Source organism: Melanerpes formicivorus, unplaced genomic scaffold (genome assembly GCF_026170545.1).
Source record: "Melanerpes formicivorus ecotype bairdi unplaced genomic scaffold, bMelFor1.0.p_v2 SCAF_65, whole genome shotgun sequence".
NCBI lineage: Eukaryota > Metazoa > Chordata > Aves > Piciformes > Picidae > Melanerpes > Melanerpes formicivorus.
The window spans coordinates 1,626,423-1,644,131 of NW_027142417.1; the positions used below are offsets into that span (position 1 = coordinate 1,626,423).

The 17,709-nt window shown below is 54.3% G+C and overlaps 1 protein-coding gene across 2 annotated transcripts in view; it reads left to right on the top strand.

Moving 5' to 3' along the window:
• Nucleotides 1-17,709, top strand: part of NKAIN3 (sodium/potassium transporting ATPase interacting 3) — a 159,379-nt gene that overhangs the window by 139,850 nt on the left and 1,820 nt on the right. The window contains exons 5-6 of one of the 2 annotated variants that reach the window (XM_068162469.1): nt 3,963-4,023; nt 14,522-14,596. In XM_068162469.1, the coding sequence (XP_068018570.1) occupies nt 3,963-4,023; nt 14,522-14,596 (136 nt within the window). The remainder of the gene's footprint in view (nt 1-3,962; nt 4,024-14,521; nt 14,597-17,709) is intronic. The other variant, XM_068162470.1, reaches the window with a different exon arrangement.

Genomic DNA, 17,709 nt, shown 5'->3' on the forward strand with positions numbered 1-17,709 from the left:
TTTGGTTGGAGGAGTCTTCCAGCTCTGTTTCACCTATGGTGTCTGCCTGGGGAGGTTGTGGAGTCTCCATCTCTGGAGGCATTCCAGCCCACCTGGGGTGGTCTACTCGAGGGCACCCTGCTCTAGCAGGGATGTGGGACTGGCTGATCTGCAGAGGTCCCTTCCAGCCTCCGCCATGCTGGGGTTCTGTGATACCTCCTCTGGGAGCCAGGGCTGTTGAAGCTTCATTTGGTTACTTTGGAGGTCCCTGTGCTGTTGTCTGCAAAACTCTGGGCAGAAGCTTAGCAGTGGCAAGTGTCCTGCTGCACCTGATCCTGAAGATGAGCCTGACAGCCTTGGGTGCTGCTTCCTGTGACCTTAAACACCCAGGGCACACTCACTGGCCTCCTTTGCAGCAGTGGCAGGAAGGCAATCCCAGGCTGTGAGGGTGTGTTTGGGAGTCACAAGGTGATGGTGACAAGGCCAAGCAGCAAGAACCACCTCAAAGTTACCTGAATCAGGAACACTTCCAGCCTGCAGACAGCAGCCTCCTCTTCAGTGATCCCTTCCCACTTGCTCTTGCATTTGTCCTTGTTTTCCTGGGGAAAGGTTGATCCACAGGAAGTGGCAAGTATCAAAAGCCATTCATTTGCCAGGCACTGCACATCTGACACCAGGTTTGGTCCCTGGTTTTCATTAGGCTCTCTTGCAGCATTGTTCACTTGGCAAAGCAATTCTCCCTCACACATTTGCTCAGCTGATTGGGGGCTTTAATCTCCTCCATGTTTTCAGAGCTTCCCACAGCTGCATGATGGACACTCATATAATCTAATTTCACTTCTGTTCAGCCAGGCATTTACATTTCATGCAGATGTCCATAGCTTAAGCCTAGAGGTTTTAGTTGGACTAAAGTGTTCAGAGGCTCCAGGGACCTCTCTGGCTGTGCAGGAGGGGGAAAGGAAAGAGAGCTACCAGAGGCTGCTGCCTGATTTCTACCTGAGGCTATCAGCAGCACATGAATTATGCATCAGGAGCCTTGATAACAGCATCATGTCCCACGAATCAGAGAGGCCTTGGTGCACTCCTCACTGCACTCTCTGCCAGCTTAGCCTAGGTGACAGCTGATGGTCTCCAGAGGTCCCTTCCAGCCCTGTGACATTGCCTCCCATCCCCTGAGCCTGCTCATTGCTGTGACCTGGAGAAGCTGAGCCAGGTTTGTCAGCAACTCACTGAAGGACAAAGGGGTTTGGTGCCTCTCGAAACACTGGGTGGCCACCACCAAAGAGTTGTGGCTGTGTCCAGATGGAAAGCAGCAGTCAGTGGTGTCCCCATGCAGGGATCCATAGAATGGGCTGGCTTGGAAGGGACCTTAAAGATCATCCAGTTCCAGACCCCTTCTGTTCCAAACCATTCTGTGCCTTTATGATTCTGGTTTCAGGTGGTGAATCCAGACCCATGTATCAGACAATGCCATCCCACACCTCACCCTGCCTGACACTTTCTGGTTTTAGTGGTTCCAAGTTCCAAGCCCCCTGCCATGGGCTGGGACACCTCCCACCAGCCCAGCTTGCTTAGGTTCTCATCCAACCTGGCCCTGAACACCTCCACAACCTCCCTGAGCCCTGCAGAGAAGGAAGGCAGTCCCCTGTACAGCACAGGGATCCCAGAAGGGTTCTATGCCTTGAAACTCAACATGGTCAAGACAAGCCCAGTTTGGCATCTAAATGGCTTTGGATCAAGCCAGAGGCTCCCGTGTAGACTTTCAGGTGCTAGAGACATTTGATGCCTTGGCCATCCTGCTGTAACCACCCCCCTGGCCCCTTGGAAAGACTCCTGGAAGCCAAGCTGAGCAAGTGAAGAGCTGCCAAGCTGAGTTTCCTGTAGTCACCAGGGGACACACACTGTAGGCTGCCCCTTGGTGCCAAGAACATTCCCAACACCAGGAGCCCAGGCAGTGGCCCCCAGCCAGCTCACTGCAGACTAGCAGTTAGGATGGTGGCTGGGTGGGTGCACGTGGGCACAGTGTGATTAATTAACCAGCAGCTGGGTTAATCAAGACAGCAGAAGTAATTTGTTGGAGTCAATATTTTCTGAGTGTGCCCGTCAGGAAAAGGCAGAGAGGAGGCTTCAGCCACTCCAGTCAGGAACCTGGGGGGAGGGAGAGAGGGAAGGAACCCTCTTGAAGGGTCTGGGAAGGTCTCACCTGTGGAAGACTCTCTTCCCCACTTTACAGTTGTGCTGTAGGTGTCATAGAGGCACAGAATGGCTTCAGGTGGAAGGGACCTTGGAGATGCCCTAGTTCCAACCCCCCTGCCACAGAGCCCCGCCACGGCTCGAGGTCCCATCCGGCTGCAGACACCGCTGGGCACAGTGGGGCTTGGTAGCTCAGGACAGCTTGGTGCCAGCCACCTCCAGCCTCAGCCAGAGCTGGTTTGTGTTTAGCTGGCTCAGAGCAGCAGGGCCACAAAGTGGTGTCCAGCTGCCAGGGGCTGTGGCAGTGTCTGGGTGCGATGAACTCGAAGGTCTGTTGCAACCTCGACAGTTCTGATTCTGTGAACACCACCCCAGGAAAAGCCAAGGGAGCTGGGGATGCTGCAGCCTGCTCAGAGAGAGAGAGAGAGAGAGAGGAGAGTTGGATGACAACCACACTCCTGAAACCCCAGAGAGGTGAAAGCCTTGGAGAGGGATCTCCAACTGGACTGTGCTGCAGTGTGGTGGCAGCTCCCATTCACCACTGACTCAGCTTTAGCCTCCTGCAGCTTCATTCTCCATGGGGAAGATTAATCCCTTGGAGGAGGATTAAGCTGCAGTGAACCAGGGGCCACTTTCTTCCTGAATGGGCAAGGCCACACAGGATTTAATGCACTTCATCTTACCTGCATTGATTTCACAGCTTCCCTTCATTCACCTCAGCTCCCCCTAACTCCCTTCTGTGGCCAAGCTTGCTGCCTGCAGAGAAGCTCCTGGAGCTGCCTGTGAAGCACAGCCAGGCAGAAAGCAGGCTGGGGAGTGATCTGTGTGGCTCTGAAGGAGCTTAGACCTGTGTAGATACGATTAAATTACCTCCTCCTCAGCTGGCTGATCCGTGGCACCCTCAGCAGAGTGCTTTAATTAGATTTCTTGAATGGAGCAGAGAGAAAGGAGTTTTCTGAGCACTAATCTCCAGGCTATTTTAGGAACCTCTCCTGGGCAGGCTTTGCAGGGCTCTCAGGTAGCACCAGTTGTGCCCAGCTGCACAGACAATCATTTCCCAAGCAGGGATGTGCCTGGGCAGTGCAGCTGAAGGGCTGTCCTTGCCCACTGGGGTTATCTTCTTTGGGGGTGGCCAGAAGAAAGCATTGGGTCCCCATGGGAAGCACAGGAGCAGTGTTTCCATTCCCTGATCCTAAAGAGCTGAATCCCTTCCCCTCACTGGCACAAGAGACACAAACCCAGGCTGAGGAGGAGGTGTTTGTGGAACCATAGAATGGCTCAGGTTGGAAGGGACCTCAGAGACCATCTACTCCAACCTCCCTGCTAGGGGCACCACTGAAAAGAGTCTGGCCCCATCCTCTTGCCCTCCACTCCCCTCTGGGGCTGCTCCTCTCCAGGCTCCTCAGCATCTTCAGAGCCTCCACTGGACTCTCTCCAGTAGTTCTCTGTCTCTCTTGAACTGGGGAGCCCAGGACTGGGCACAGCACTGCAGATGTTGCCTCACCAGGGCAGAGTAGAGGAGGAGAACCTCCCTTGACCTGCTGGCCACGCTTTGCTTAACACACCCTAGGAGACCATTGGCCTCCTTGGCCACAGGGGCACATTGCTGGCTCATGCTGTGCTTGTTGCTCAAGTCCTTCTCCTTGGAGCTGCTTCCCAGCAGGTCAGCCCTCCCCTGTACTGCTGCAGGACCCTGCACCTGCCCTTGTGGAACTTCCTTCAGCATTGTGCTAAACCTTCCTGAGTGCTTGGTGTGTCCTGACTCCTGCCTCTCCTCTCCTCTCTTGCAGCTGGTGGGGTTTGTCTACGCCTGCTACGTGATCAGCATCTTCATGGAGGAGGAGGACAGCTGTAAGTACTGACACCCACAGCTCCTGGGGTGAGACCTGGGCTGGCATTCACTGCCCAGCCCAGGAGCAAAGCCTGACAGAGGGCAGAAGCTGGCATTTGGGCGCAGGCCGGCTGTGCTCAGCGACGGACTGCCTTAGGTGCTACCACCGGGTCTAGGAGTCAGGGTGGTACTTGGTAAACTGGCACAGGCTGCCCAGGGAGGCTGTGGATGTCCCCTTCCTGGAGGTGTTGAAGCCCAGGTGGGCTGAGGCCTTGAGCAGTGTGATCTAGTGGGAGGTGTCCCTGCCCATGGTAGGGGGGTTGGAACTGGATGATCTCTAAGGTCCCTTCCACCCCAAACCATTCCATGACTCTCTGAACCACTTCCATGAGCCACAAGGGTACTGCACTCCTGCTGTATCTGCAGCTGCAGTTGCATCAAAGCTCTGCAGCCACTGAGCCTGTTGCTCCCAACCAGCAGTGGAGTGGAGATGACAAACCAAACCATCTGCCAGCTGCAGCACCGAGGGTCAGACACTTACAAGGAGCTAAGGGCCATCGAAAATGCTCAGCCCTCCTTCTCAACCTGCCTCAGGAACAGATCCATGTCCAAACAAGCAGGACAGTGTCGCTTTGGAAGGACAGGAGTGTTGGTCAAAAGGCATGGAGTGGGCACTGGGAACATAGGATCATGGAATCATGGAATTGAATCATAGAATGATAGAATCATGGAGTCATTGAATCATAGAGTCATGGAAGCACTGAGTCCTGGAATCAGGGAGGCATGGAGTCAGGGAATCAGGGAGTCATTGAGTCATGGAATCATGGAGTCATTGAGTCCTGGAATCAGGGAACCATTGAGTCATGGAATCAGGGAACCATTGAATCATGGAATCAGGGAATCATGGAGTCATTGAGTCATGGAATCAGGGAATCATAGAATCATGGAATCAGGGAACCATTGAGTCATGGAATCAGGGAATCATTGAGTCCTGGAATCAGGGAGTCATGAAATCAGGGAATCATGGACTCAGGGAACCACTGATTCATGGAATCAGGGAATCATGGAGTCATGGAATCAGGGAATCATGGAGTCATTGAGTCATGGAATCAGGGAATCATTGAGTCAGGGAATCAGAGAATCATGGAGTCATTGAGTCATGGAATCAGGGAATCATAGAATCATGGAATCAGGGAACCATTGAGTCATGGAATCAGGGAATCATGGAGTCATTGAGTCATGGAATCAGGGAATCAGGGAGTCACTGAGTCATGGAATCAGGGAATCCTAGGATCACAGTCTCATAGAATCAATGCATGGTATGGGTGGGAAGGGACCTCTAGAGCTACGAGCCCAAGAAACTGCAAGCACAGGGCAGTTTTGTGCATTTTACCACGATGCAGCAGCTTCTTTTCCCTCTCCTCTCCTTTCCCTCTCCTCTCCTTTCCCCTATATTTGCAGGGAATAAATCCTCAGCCACCTCAGAGGCAAAGCCTCCCTAATTAAATGCACTCTGCAATATTCAGTGCATCAAGTTAACCCCAGTCCTTGCTCAGAAACCCATCAGGCAGACTTAAAAATGAATAAGAGCTGCCTGGTCAGCCCCTGTGCAGTGCTTAACTGGCTTTGGAGCCTGGCATTTCAGCTGATGGACACTGCTGAACAGGGATAATGCTTGGGGAAACCTCTCTGGCTCACCTTCCCTGGCCTTCAGACTGCAGTTAACTTTTCCTTAGGAGGAAGAAGAGAGCAGGGCAGGAGGAATGAGAAGGCAGCCATGCAAAAGGCACACTGCTGGAGGGAGGTTAAGCCTTGCCCTCATTCAGCCTAATGAAAAGCTCTATTGCTATCTCTTCCCTTCGTACTGGCATTTCTTCCCCTCTAGGTCTATCAATCTCTCTAAGCCCTTTTCCAAAAGGACAGAATATGTGGAATCTGTAATCATAAAACCCTCTCACTCTCCTGCTTGGGAATCATTTCCTCCCCCCAAAGAAGGAACCCAGCAGCTTGTGGCTGCTGTGTTGGAGCTGCTGAATGGGTTTGAGAAAGCAGGGTCTGGAGAGCAGGCAAACCAGCCTTGGTAAAATCAGCATTAAGCTGCTGAGCAGCTCCTGGGCTGCCTGGAGAAAGAGTTGATGGCAACACTGCTGCTTGATAAATAGAGCATTGACCTGTGCCAGAAGTGATAGCTCCCTCCTGCACCTCAGCCTGTGCAGTGGGAGCTGAGCTGCACACCAACTGCACGAGGACAAAGAGGGATTCTGCCATAGAACTACAACATTCAGAGTGAGAGCAAGACTGAAACACCAAAAGGTGACAGAATCCCAGGATCCCAGCGTGGGAGGGTTGGAAGGGACCTCTGGAGATCACCCAGTCCAACCCCCTGCTCCAGCAGGGCACCCACAGCAGCTTGCCCAGGATCACAGTGCCCAGGGGGGGTTGGAAGCTCTCCAGAGAAGGAGACTCCACAACCTCTCTGGACAGCCTGCTCCAGGGCTCCAGCAGCCTCACACCAAAGAAGTTTCTCCTCCTGCTCAGGTGGAACCTCCTGGGTTCCAGTTTGTGCCCATTGCCCCTTGTCCCTGTCCCACTGACAAGAGCCTGGCCCCAGCCTCTTGCCCCCTGCCCCCTGGGCTCCAGTTTGTGCCCAAAGGGCTGGCATTTAGTTACTTGTAAGCATCGAACTCTTGGTCCCTGCTGCAGGGCTCAGACCTTCCTTTATTTCTTTGCTACTGTCACAAACCATACCCTAATCAAACTGGAGTCAAGAGGCAGATTAGAGGGGATAGATTCTTTCATTGGGAGCTCCTTGGCACCTCTTGGCTCCATGCATTGCTTTCCCCCTCCCAAATATTCACTGTGCCCTTGTTTCCTTTTTCTCCTTAACAGCTGCTTTGATTCAAGCTGCTCCTTAGCTAATTCAATATTGATTGTGGTTTAGTCTCCACCTTTCACCTCCTTGGCCTTTCCCTTTTAATTAAAGCTGCTTTTAGCTGGATGCTGCCCCAGCCCCCAGCAGCTCAGCCTTTTAGCTGCAGCTATTGTTAGATCAATCTCACTCCAGCATCCAGCATCCCTCTCCTGAGCTTTCCACTTGACATCACCTCCAGAGCCACAGGCAGGTAGGCTTGGGAGGGACCTCTGGAGATCATCTACAGCCCTAAGTGGTGCCCACTGCTGTCCCTTCCTTCCACCCAGCTCCTCCATTCAAGTGAAACCTCTTTACAAACCCATTTTCTACTTCCAGTACCAATCTCCTTGCTCCTCCATTTCCACACAGCAACAGCTCTGTGTCACCTCTGATTTGTGGAGCTGGAAGAGAAACTTCTCAGGCTCCTGCTCTGCTGTGTAAATGCCACCTCCCCTAGGCCCCAGCTTACAGCCAGATGAGCTCTGCCAGTGCCTCGCTCAGGTGATATCCATTGCATTGCTGCTGTTGCTTGAGTGATGATCTCCCAGCTTGCACATCACACCCCCAGCTCTGCCTTGTAATAAGAGCTGGAGAGAGTGAGCCTGCAGTGAGTGTGGTGAGCCAGGGAGGGATCAGTCAGGCTCTGCACTGGGGGTGAATTCAGAGAATCTCAGCATGGATGGGACCTCAGTTGGATCTCAATTGGAAGGGAGCTCTGGAGCTCATCCAGTCCAAGCCCCTGCTCCAGCAGGGCACCCACAGCAGCTAGCCCAGGAGCACAGTGGCCAGGGGGAGTTGGAAGCTCTGCAGAGAAGGAGACTCCACAACCTCTCTGGGCAGCCTGCTCCAGGGCTCCAGCAGCCTCACACCAAAGAAGTTTCTCCTCCTGGGTTCCAGTTTGTGCCCTCTGCCCCTTGTCCTACCCCTGGGCACCACAGGCAAGACTCTGGCCCCATCCTCTTGCCCCCTGCCCTTAGGTTCTTGCTGGGTCTGCTCTTTAACTCCAGCCCTGGGACAGGATGGCTGTAGGCAGCTTTCAGAGACATGGCACAGAGAACACTTTGGAAAGGCCCTTTCACACTGGACTGATTTGGGGGTCTGGGATGAGAGGACCTGAGCCACTGTCTAACGACTTTGATCCTCCTCAGGCTGTTTTTCATCACACTGGACAGCCATGCCCTTGGGAAAATCTTGACTGTCTGATATTACAATCTCAGCTGTTACAATAGTGAGAGAGTTAAAGAGCAGGAGGGAGTTAAGATTGCTGCAGCAGGGCCCTTGTGAAGGCAGCTGGTGAGAGGATGGTTCCTTCAGCTCAGCCTTGCAGAGCAGGGTGGTGCTCAGCAGCCAGGGCAGCTTTTGAAGCCACCATCTATCTCAATAGAGGAAGACCGGGATGAAAGACCTTCATCATTACTGTGGAACCCTGAAGTATTCCCCTTCTAGCTTCTAGTAATGACAGCTTAAGTAAAAGGTTGTCTCTTAGTCATTTTCTCCCACTTCATCCTGGTTAACCTGATTACCATCTGTGAGGACTTGATAGAGGCAGAGCAGCAGTCCCAGGGCCACAGCACCGCGGATGGCTCTGCCTCTCCTTTGACTTCTTTAGTCCTCAGCATCAAGGAGAAGCTGCTGCTGGGATCCTGCAGACCTGCAGTGACAGGACCTCCCTTTTGGGGCAGGAATTGTTCCTCATGTCCAACCTAAACCTCCACTGGCACAGCCTGAGGCCATTTCCTCTTGTTCTGTCACTTGTTCCTTGGGAGACTGATCCCTACCTCCGTGCAGGCTCCTCTCAGGGAGCTGTAGAGAGCAGTGAGGTCTCTCCTCAGCCTCTTTTTCTCCAGGCTAGACAACCCCAGTCCCCCCAGCTGCTCCTCCCCAGCCCTGCTCTCCAGACCCTTCCCCAGCTTCATTTCATGGATTGAAAGGAGTGGTGCTGAGGGCCATGGCTCAGAGGTGCCCTGGCAGTGCTGGCTTAATGGCTGGAGTCTGTGATCTTAAAGGTCTCTTCCAACCAGACCAATTCCATCAAAGACAACTCTAAATGCCACCTGGGCAGAAGAGAGGAGCCCTGCACATGGCTCTCTGCAGCCAGCAGCCTCTTGCCCTGCTCCCCCTCAGGCAGCTCCTCTGACAGGGGCCAGGAGTGAAAGCACATCCCTGGGAGGGAGCACAGCTTTGCACTCCCAAGCCCCGCGGGCAGTGAACTCCACAGGAGCCTTTCACAGTGGCAGGGAAGCCTCTGGCATGAGCACAAAAGGAGCTGACAGGAGAGAGCAGCTCCCTGGGGCTGTGGCAGCCAGCTGCAGGCAACAGAAGTGCTGCTGCAGGCAACAGAAGTGCTGCTGCAGGCAACAGAAGTGCTGCTGCAGGCAACAGAAGTGCTGCTGCAACCAACAGAAGTGCTGCTGCAGCCAACAGAAGTGCTGCTGCAACCAACAGAAGTGCTGCTGCAGGCAACAGAAGTGCTGCTGCAACCAACAGAAGTGCTGCTGCAGGCAACAGAAGTGCTGCTGCAGGCAACAGAAGTGCTGCTGCAGCCAACAGAAGTGCTGCTGCAACCAACAGAAGTGCTGCTGCAGCCAACAGAAGTGCTGCTGCAGGCAACAGAAGTGCTGCTGCAACCAACAGAAGTGCTGCTGCAGCCAACAGAAGTGCTGCTGCAGCCAACAGAAGTGCTGCTGCAACCAACAGAAGTGCTGCTGCAGCCTGCTGCTGTCTGTGGGCTGCTCAAAACCCCTCTCCTTGGGACTCTTTAAGTGCCTCTCTGCATGGCTGTAGTTAACAGCAAACTCCTGGCCAAGCTGTCAGCCCATGGCTTGGACAGCAGCTCTCTGAGCTGGGTTAGGAAGTGGCTGGAGGCTGAGCCCAGAGAGTGGTGGTGAATGGTGCCACAGCCAGCTGGCAGCCAGGCACCAGTGGTGTGCCCCAGGGAGCAGTGCTGGGCCCCATCCTCTTTAACATCTTCATTGATGATCTGGATGAGGGCATTGAGTCCATCAGCAGTAAATTTGCTGATGACACCAAGCTGGGGGCAGGAGTTGATCTGCTGGAGGGCAGAGAGGCTCTGCAGAGGGACCTGGCCAGGCTGGGCAGATGGGCAGAGGCCAAGGGCAGGAGATTGAACACATCCAAGTGCCAGGGGCTGCACATTGGCCACAGCAACCCCAGGCAGAGCTACAGGCTGGGGGCAGAGTGGCTGAGAGCAGCCAGGCAGAGAGGGACCTGGGGGTGCTGGTTGATGGTAGGCTGAACATGAGCCAGCAGTGTGCCCAGGCAGCCAAGAGGGCCAATGGCATCCTGGCCTGCAGCAGGAAGAGTGTGGCCAGCAGGAGCAGGGAGGTCATTCTGCCCTGTGCTCAGCACTGGTTAGGCCACACCTCGAGTACTGTGTCCAGTTCTGGGCTCCTCAGCTTAGGAAGGAGGTTGAGCTGCTGGAACGAGTCCAGAGAAGGGCAACGAAGCTGGGGAGGGGCTTGGAACACAGCCCTGTGAGGAGAGGCTGAGGGAGCTGGGGTTGCTTAGCCTGGAGAAGAGGAGGCTCAGGGGTGACCTTATTGCTCTCTCCAACTACCTGATGGGAGGTTGTAGCCAGGAGGGAATTGATCTCTTCTCCCAGGCAACCAGTACCAGAACAAGAGGACACAGTCTCAGGCTGTGCCAGGGGAGGTTTAGGTTGGAAGTTAGGAAGAAGTTCTATACAGGGAGAGTGATTGCCCATTGGAATGGGCTGCCTGGGGAGGTGGTGGAGTCACCATCCCTGGACGTGTTCAGGAGGAGACTTGCTGGGGTGCTTGGTGCCATGGGTTAGTTGATTAGGTGGTGTTGGATGATAGGTTGGACATGATGATCGTGAAGGTCTCTTCCAACCTGGTCTATTCTATTCTATTCTATTCTATTCTATCCCATCCCATCCCATCCCATCCCATCCCATCCCATCCCATCCCATCCCATCCCATCCCATCCCATCCCATCCCATCCCATCCCATCCCATCCCATCCCATCCCATCCTATCCTATCCTATCCTATCCTATCCTATCCTATCCTATCCTATCCTATAGCCAGGACTCCCTGGGGGGCTCCATGCTCAGTGGCTGAGGATGCCTTTTGCTACCAAGCTGTGGCTTGGGCTTTTGGCCTTCTTTGTTTCAGGTGCACAGAACTACAAAACTGTACAGAAAATGTCCTGGGCTTTGGTTGCCTTTTTTTTTTGTCCTCCTTTTTTCCCCCTCCCTTAATTCATTATATTTTTTCCCCCCAAGGCTTCTCCAACTTTCTGAAGTTCATTAATGTAGCCTGGCAGAAATTATCCACAACCCATTAACCAAGCCAGAAATAAACACAATCAATTAATTGAGATCATCCTTAAACTAATGCTCTCCCCCCCTCCCCCCCTTGGGAAAGCTCTGCAAGTGCTGCTGCTGTTTCTGTTGGGCTGGCTGATCTAAGGGGATGCATGCAGCAACAACAACAACAGCAAAGCTGAGCTGTGATGCACTGGAGCAAAGCTGGGTGCCTGAGATGCCTGTCTGGGCTGGAAAATGTGCAGGGGAAGGGAATGAAAATGCAGAGTGCTGACTCCTAGGCTTGAGTGGCCATTCCTGCCTGTAGCTCTGGGCAGTTTGTGAGGGGCTGAAAAGCTCAGGTAAAAGCAGGGGGAGGTTTTCTTCCAAGGCAGAAGGAAGCCATAACTCATAACAGCTGCTGATGAACTCTCACATCAAAGAGCTATCAGCCAGAACATGGAGTGGAGGGTGAAAAATGGCACATCCCCTCCTCCCCTCGGGTGGCAGAGCAGCTTCTTGCCCTGAGAATTAGCTTCAGATCCATGTGAAGCTGAGCTCAACAAAGCTGGGGAGGGGTCTGGAGCACAGCCCTGTGAGGAGAGGCTGAGGGAGCTGGGGTTGCTTAGCCTGGAGGAGGCTCAGGGGAGACCTTCTTGCTGTCTACAACTACCTGAAGGGAGGTTGTAGCCAGGAAGGGGTTGGTATCTTCTCCTAGGCAACCAGAACAAGAGGACAGAGTCTCAAGCTGTGCCAGGGGAGGTTTAGGCTGGAGGTGAGGAAGAAATTCTTCATAGGAAGAGAGATTGGCCATTGGGATGTGCTGCCCAGGGAGGTGGTGCAGTCACCATCCCTGGAGGTGTTCAAGAGGAGCCTGGATGAGGCCCTTGGTGCCATGGTTTAGTTGATCAGATGGTGTTGGGGGATAGGCTGGACTTGGTGATCTCAAATGTCTTTTCCAGCCTGGTTAATTCTATTCTATTCTATTCTATTCTATTCTATTCTATTCTATTCTATTCTATTCTATTCTATTCTACTCTACTCTACTCTACTCTACTCTACTCTACTCTACTCTACTCTACTCTACTCTACCCTATCCTATCCTATCCTATCCTATCCTATCCTATCCTATCCTATCCTATCCTATCCTATCCTATCCTATCCAGCACTGTGCAGCAGGCTGGGGAGAAAGCCTGAGCTGAACAGGCCTGAGCAGCTGCCCTCACATCTTGGCTGCTGCTGGCAAACCTGTTGGCTCTGTCAGCCCAAGCCAGGTCAGTGTGGCAGCACAGAAGCTTTGGTGGCAGGAGGAGCACTTCCTTCAGACTGTCTCCCTGCTCACAGTGGTGCTTGTGGCTGCTGAGGGGTGGTGCTGAAGTGGTGAGTGATCTCCCACAGGTGCTTTGTAACCCCTTCCAGCTCACCCCCAGCAGAAGAACAGCATTAAACCAAAGTGTTTGAAAAGCCTTCTGAGAGAGCAGGGCAAAGTGCAGCAAATGTCAATCAGTATGGAAAGAATCTGTGCTGATTGAAGTGCATCAAGTTCAGGCTGCAGCCAGGCTGCCCCTGCCCTGGGCTCAAGAGGAGAGCAACTACACTCAGCAGGAGCATCTCCACAGCTTTCAGAGGGTGTTTCATCAGCCCTTCAGTCTAGGAGCCTCACTCCCCACCTCCTCAGCCCTGATGAGCACTCTCTTTGTCTCCCTAGTCCATACCCGGCCTGGGAAGGGGCTGGTGGTGCTCATTAGCTGCTCATATGGCAATGACCACAACGAGGATCTCAGCTCCCCGTGGGGCTGGTGTCTGTCTGCCCACATGGGCACAGATTGGGGAGGCTGCTTTCACCTGACCAACAAATCCAGGCACAGATGTACCCCAAGAGTCACAGAGCATGGAGCCTTCTGTCAGAGCTCCCACAGCAGCTTCACCTGCTCTCAGGGCTGGGGGCAATGATGGCACCTTTGGCACCACTGATGCTGGGGACAGAGTCCAGACTGGGCTCCATGGCAGATGGGAACTGGATTCAGGAGCACAGGGATCAGGATGGAAGGCAGAAGGGACAGAGGAACCCTTGGTGTGCCCAGGAGCCAGGCTCAGGCAGAGGTTTTGTGCAGCCCAGCCCTTGGCAGGAGCTGTCCCCATCAGCTTCTGCCTGCTAGCAGCAGCCCCTGGCTGAGCAAAGCTGCCCTGAACTTCAGAGAGTGCCTCAGTGAGCAGAGGCTGAGCTGGGGAGGGACAGCAGTGAGCAGAGGCTGAGCTGGGGAGGGACAGCAGTGAGCAGAGGCTGAGCTGGGGAAGGACAGCAGTGAGCAGAGGCTGAGCTGGGGAAGGACAGCAGTGAGCAGGACCAGGGCTGGGCAGGGACAGCAGTGAGCAGGACCAGGGCTGGGCTGGGCAGGGACAGCAGTGAGCAGGACCAGGGCTGGGCTGGGGAGGGACAGCAGTGAGCAGGACCAGGGCTGGGCTGGGGAGGGACAGCAGTGAGCAGGACCAGGGCTGGGCTGGGGAGGGACAGCAGTGAGCAGGACCAGGGCTGGGCTGGGGAGGGACAGCAGTGAGCAGGACCAGGGCTGGGCTGGGGAGGGACAGCAGTGAGCAGGACCAGGGCTGGGCTGGGGAGGGACAGCAGTGAGCAGGACCAGGGCTGGGAAGGGACAGCAGTGAGCAGGACCAGGGCGGAGAAGGGACAGCAGTGAGCAGGACCAGGGCTGGGCTGGGGAGGGACAGCAGTGAGCAGGACCAGGGCTGGGCTGGGGAGGGACAGCAGTGAGCAGGACCAGGGCTGGGCTGGGGAGGGACAGCAGTGAGCAGGACCAGGGCTGGGAAGGGACAGCAGTGAGCAGGACCAGGGCGGAGAAGGGACAGCAGTGAGCAGGACCAGGGCTGGGAAGGGACAGCAGTGAGCAGAGGCTGAGCTGGGGAGGGACAGCAGTGAGCAGGACCAGGGCTGGGGAGGGACAGCAGTGAGCAGGACCAGGGCTGGGCTGGGCAGGGACAGCAGTGAGCAGGACCAGGGCTGGGGAGGGACAGCAGTGAGCAGGACCAGGGCTGGGGAGGGACAGCAGTGAGCAGGACCAGGGCTGGGCTGGGCAGGGACAGCAGTGAGCAGGACCAGGGCTGGGCAGGGACAGCAGTGAGCAGGACCAGGGCTGGGCTGGGGAGGGACAGCAGTGAGCAGGACCAGGGCTGGGCTGGCTCCCAGCTCAGTTTGTTTCCTGTGTGTGCATTGCCTTTTTTTAACACAATGTGCCCCCCTCTCTCTTTCAGTTGCCCTCTTTGCATTCCCATTGCTCATTGCTGGCACTCTTGTTGTATTTGCAGTTGATTTCATAGGTGGACTTGAGTCATACTCCTACCGCCAGCCCCCCCAGGAACATGTTGAGTTAAAGCCTGTAGGTAAGGTTCAGGTCCTGTGGACCACATTAATCCTTCTAACTGGACTGCAAGCTAACCTTCCCCTGCAACAGTCTGGGCATCAGGTTACTAATAACTTAATTACCTTTTCCTCAGCACTCAATTGAGAATGAATCCACCTGGACCTCGTGAGTGAGGGCCCTCTGGCATCCATGAGCCAGCTGCCAAAGCAAGGATCAGGAGACCTCACCCTGCCTGCCTCCAGCAGAGGCTCTCAGTGCAGAATGGGATTGGTTCCCTGCTGGCTTTTCAGGGACAAAAGAGCTGGGTTTGGGCTGCTGCTGCTGCACAAACCTTAGTGAGATGAACTCCTTGGTGGCAAAGCAGAAGATGACTTTTGGGTAAGGGAGTGGTGGATTTTCCATCAGCTGCTTAAAATCCACCTGCAGAGCCTCACTGGAAGTTCATCATCCCTTGGTCACCACTTAGCTGGCCCCCAGACTTCTCCTGCTCTATAACCTAGCAGGGAAGTTTGGATGCATCTCAGCTCTTTGGAGTTGGAATCAGTTGAGGGTTGGACTCAGTGACCTTTGGAGGCCCCTTCCAGCCCAACCCACTCTATGATGTGATGATCCTGGAGGTCTTTCCCAACCTAAGCAGTTGTATGATGGCACTGAGCTGTGGAGAGGCAGGACAGTAGATGCCTTTTGGCAGAGGCCCAGCCAAGTTCAGACACCGTTTCAGAGGCTTGTTGGTAAAGCAGAAAGATCACAGAATCCCCAAGGCTGGGAGAGACCTCAAAGCTCATCAAGTCCAACCTGCCGCCACAGACCTCCTGACTCAGCCATGGCACCAAGTGCCTGGAAACTCTGTCCAGGCTGCTCCCTGCCTGGAGGTGCTCAAGGCCAGGCTGGATGAGGCCTGGAGCAGCCTGATCCAGTGGGAGGTGACCTTGCCCATGGCAGGGCATTGGGACTGGATGATCCCTAAGGTCTCTTCCAACCCAAACCTTGCTGTGAATCTATGAAACCCTCCCTAGATCCTTGGCAGTGGTTGCTGCCCTGATGCTGCCTTTCCATTTCCATTTGAAAGCCTTAGTGGTGAAGCAGGAGATGTTCCCCTGCAAACTCTGCTTAGATGCCAGGAAGTGGCTGCCTTGCTGCTTCCTCTTCCCACTTACCTTCAGGCCTTCCTTGCACCCCCAAAGCAACATGAAAGCCACCCCTCAGACTGGTTGAGTGACCTCACTGCACTCTACTCCCCCCAGCAGCAGAACCAAAATGGGTCTGAGGGTTGGTTCTTCCTGGTGTGTTTAGTCAAATCCAATCCACTTTGGGGAGTTTGAGTTGGCAGTGGACAGCTGCCCACCAACTCCATCCAGCTGGCCCTTGGCCCCTCAGCTTCCCTGCTGACCTCATCCTCTTTTCTTTCCCCCCATGCTTTTCAAGTCTGTTTCATCCATGCTGCAGCTTTCAGTGGGCAGAAGTGGCAACAGGAATGTTACTCAGATTCAGGGAAGAAGGTGGTAGGATTATGGAGGCCCAAAGGGAGAGGGGAAAATCCCTTCCTCAGTGTGTTAGAGCAGGAGGAAATGCCACATCAAGGCAACAAATTGAAGCAAGGAACATTCTGACCCTGCACTCAGCCCACCCTCTGCCTGGGAACCTGTCACCAAGAGCTCACCAAATGCCTGCTGTGTGGCATGCTCTGAGGGAAAGGGGACAGCACATGGGGGGGTTGGCCACTCTGAATTAGCTGTTAAGAGCTAGGGGGAAAGAGAAATTGGTATCAAGCTGCTCTCCAGGAGGAAGAAAGCCACAGCTACAGCATTTAGACCTCTCCATTTTAATCTTTTCACCTGCATTGGGGTTTAAATATTGGGTGAATAAAAGGGAGGGGGGAGGATAAAAAGGCATTTTCACAACAGACTGACAAATATGTTGATTGTTTTGCAGTAGAAAAGTCACAGACCCTGAGAGTTTGTGCTCTGACAGCAGGTTTTGGTTCAGCAGCCCCAAAGGCTGTTGAGGTGGTTGGTGAGCCTGCAGTGCTGGAGGGTAAATGGCATCTTCCCCTTTGTCCTCTACTCTGCCCTGCTGAGGCCACATCTGGAACACTGTGCCCAGTTCTGGGCCCCTCAGTTCAAGAAGGACCTCAGGGAACTGCTTGAAAGAGTCCAGCACAGAGGCACAGAGCTGCTGCAGGCAGTGGAAGATCTCCTGTGAGCACAGGCTGAGGGAGCTGGGGCTTGGAGCAGAGGAACCTCAGGGCTGCCCTCAGTGCTGGGGATGAAGATGTGCAGGGCTGGAGCCAGGCTCTGCTCAGGGATGGCCAAGGACAGCACATGGGGCAGAGGGGGCAAGCTGGAGCAGAGGAGGCTCCATGGGAACAGAAGGGAAAACTTTGCCCCTGTGAGGGTGCTGAGCCCTGGAGCAGGCTGCCCAGAGAGGTTGTGGAGTCTCCTGCCCTGGAGACTTTCCAAACCCACCTGGATGTGTTCTGTGTGCCCTGCCCTGGGTGCCCTGCTCTGGCAGGGGGTTGGACTGGGTGATCTCTGGAGGTCCCTTCCAACCCCTACCACTCAGTGATGATTTCTGTGATTTCCTTGTGCAGCTGGGAGGAGCCTCTGTGGCCTCTTTGTTACTGCCAGGAGTCTAAAACTGGAAGAGAAATGAGAGAGAGAGAGATTATGTCTACCTAAGCAGGGAGGGAAAATACTCTCAGTGCTTCAAGTCTGAATTAGAAGGCAAAATTGGTAGCAACAATTGGTGACTGGATTGTGCCACAGACTGGCAGGTGCTCCTGTCTCTGCAGCCTTCTTCACTTCCTTTGAGAAGTGAATTGCTGTTTGTAGCAGTCTGAGAGTCCCTTTCATGCCTTCTGGTGTCCAGGCTGTGCAAGCCTCTCACTTCTGTGCTCCAGGACTGCAGCTGAATCAGGTTTGTTCAAACACATCCCAAGCCTCAATCGAGGCTACAGATCTGCCCCCACCTTGATCCTGGGGAAAATGAGCAGGATGCTTTGCACAGATGAAAGCTTGGCTGCACTGCCCTCCTCCTCAGCCCCTTTGAGTGCCCTTATTTAGTTCATAAATTAACCAAACACACTTCTGTGGCCTCACCCAAGCTGTGCAGGAGACAATCTGGTGCTATCAA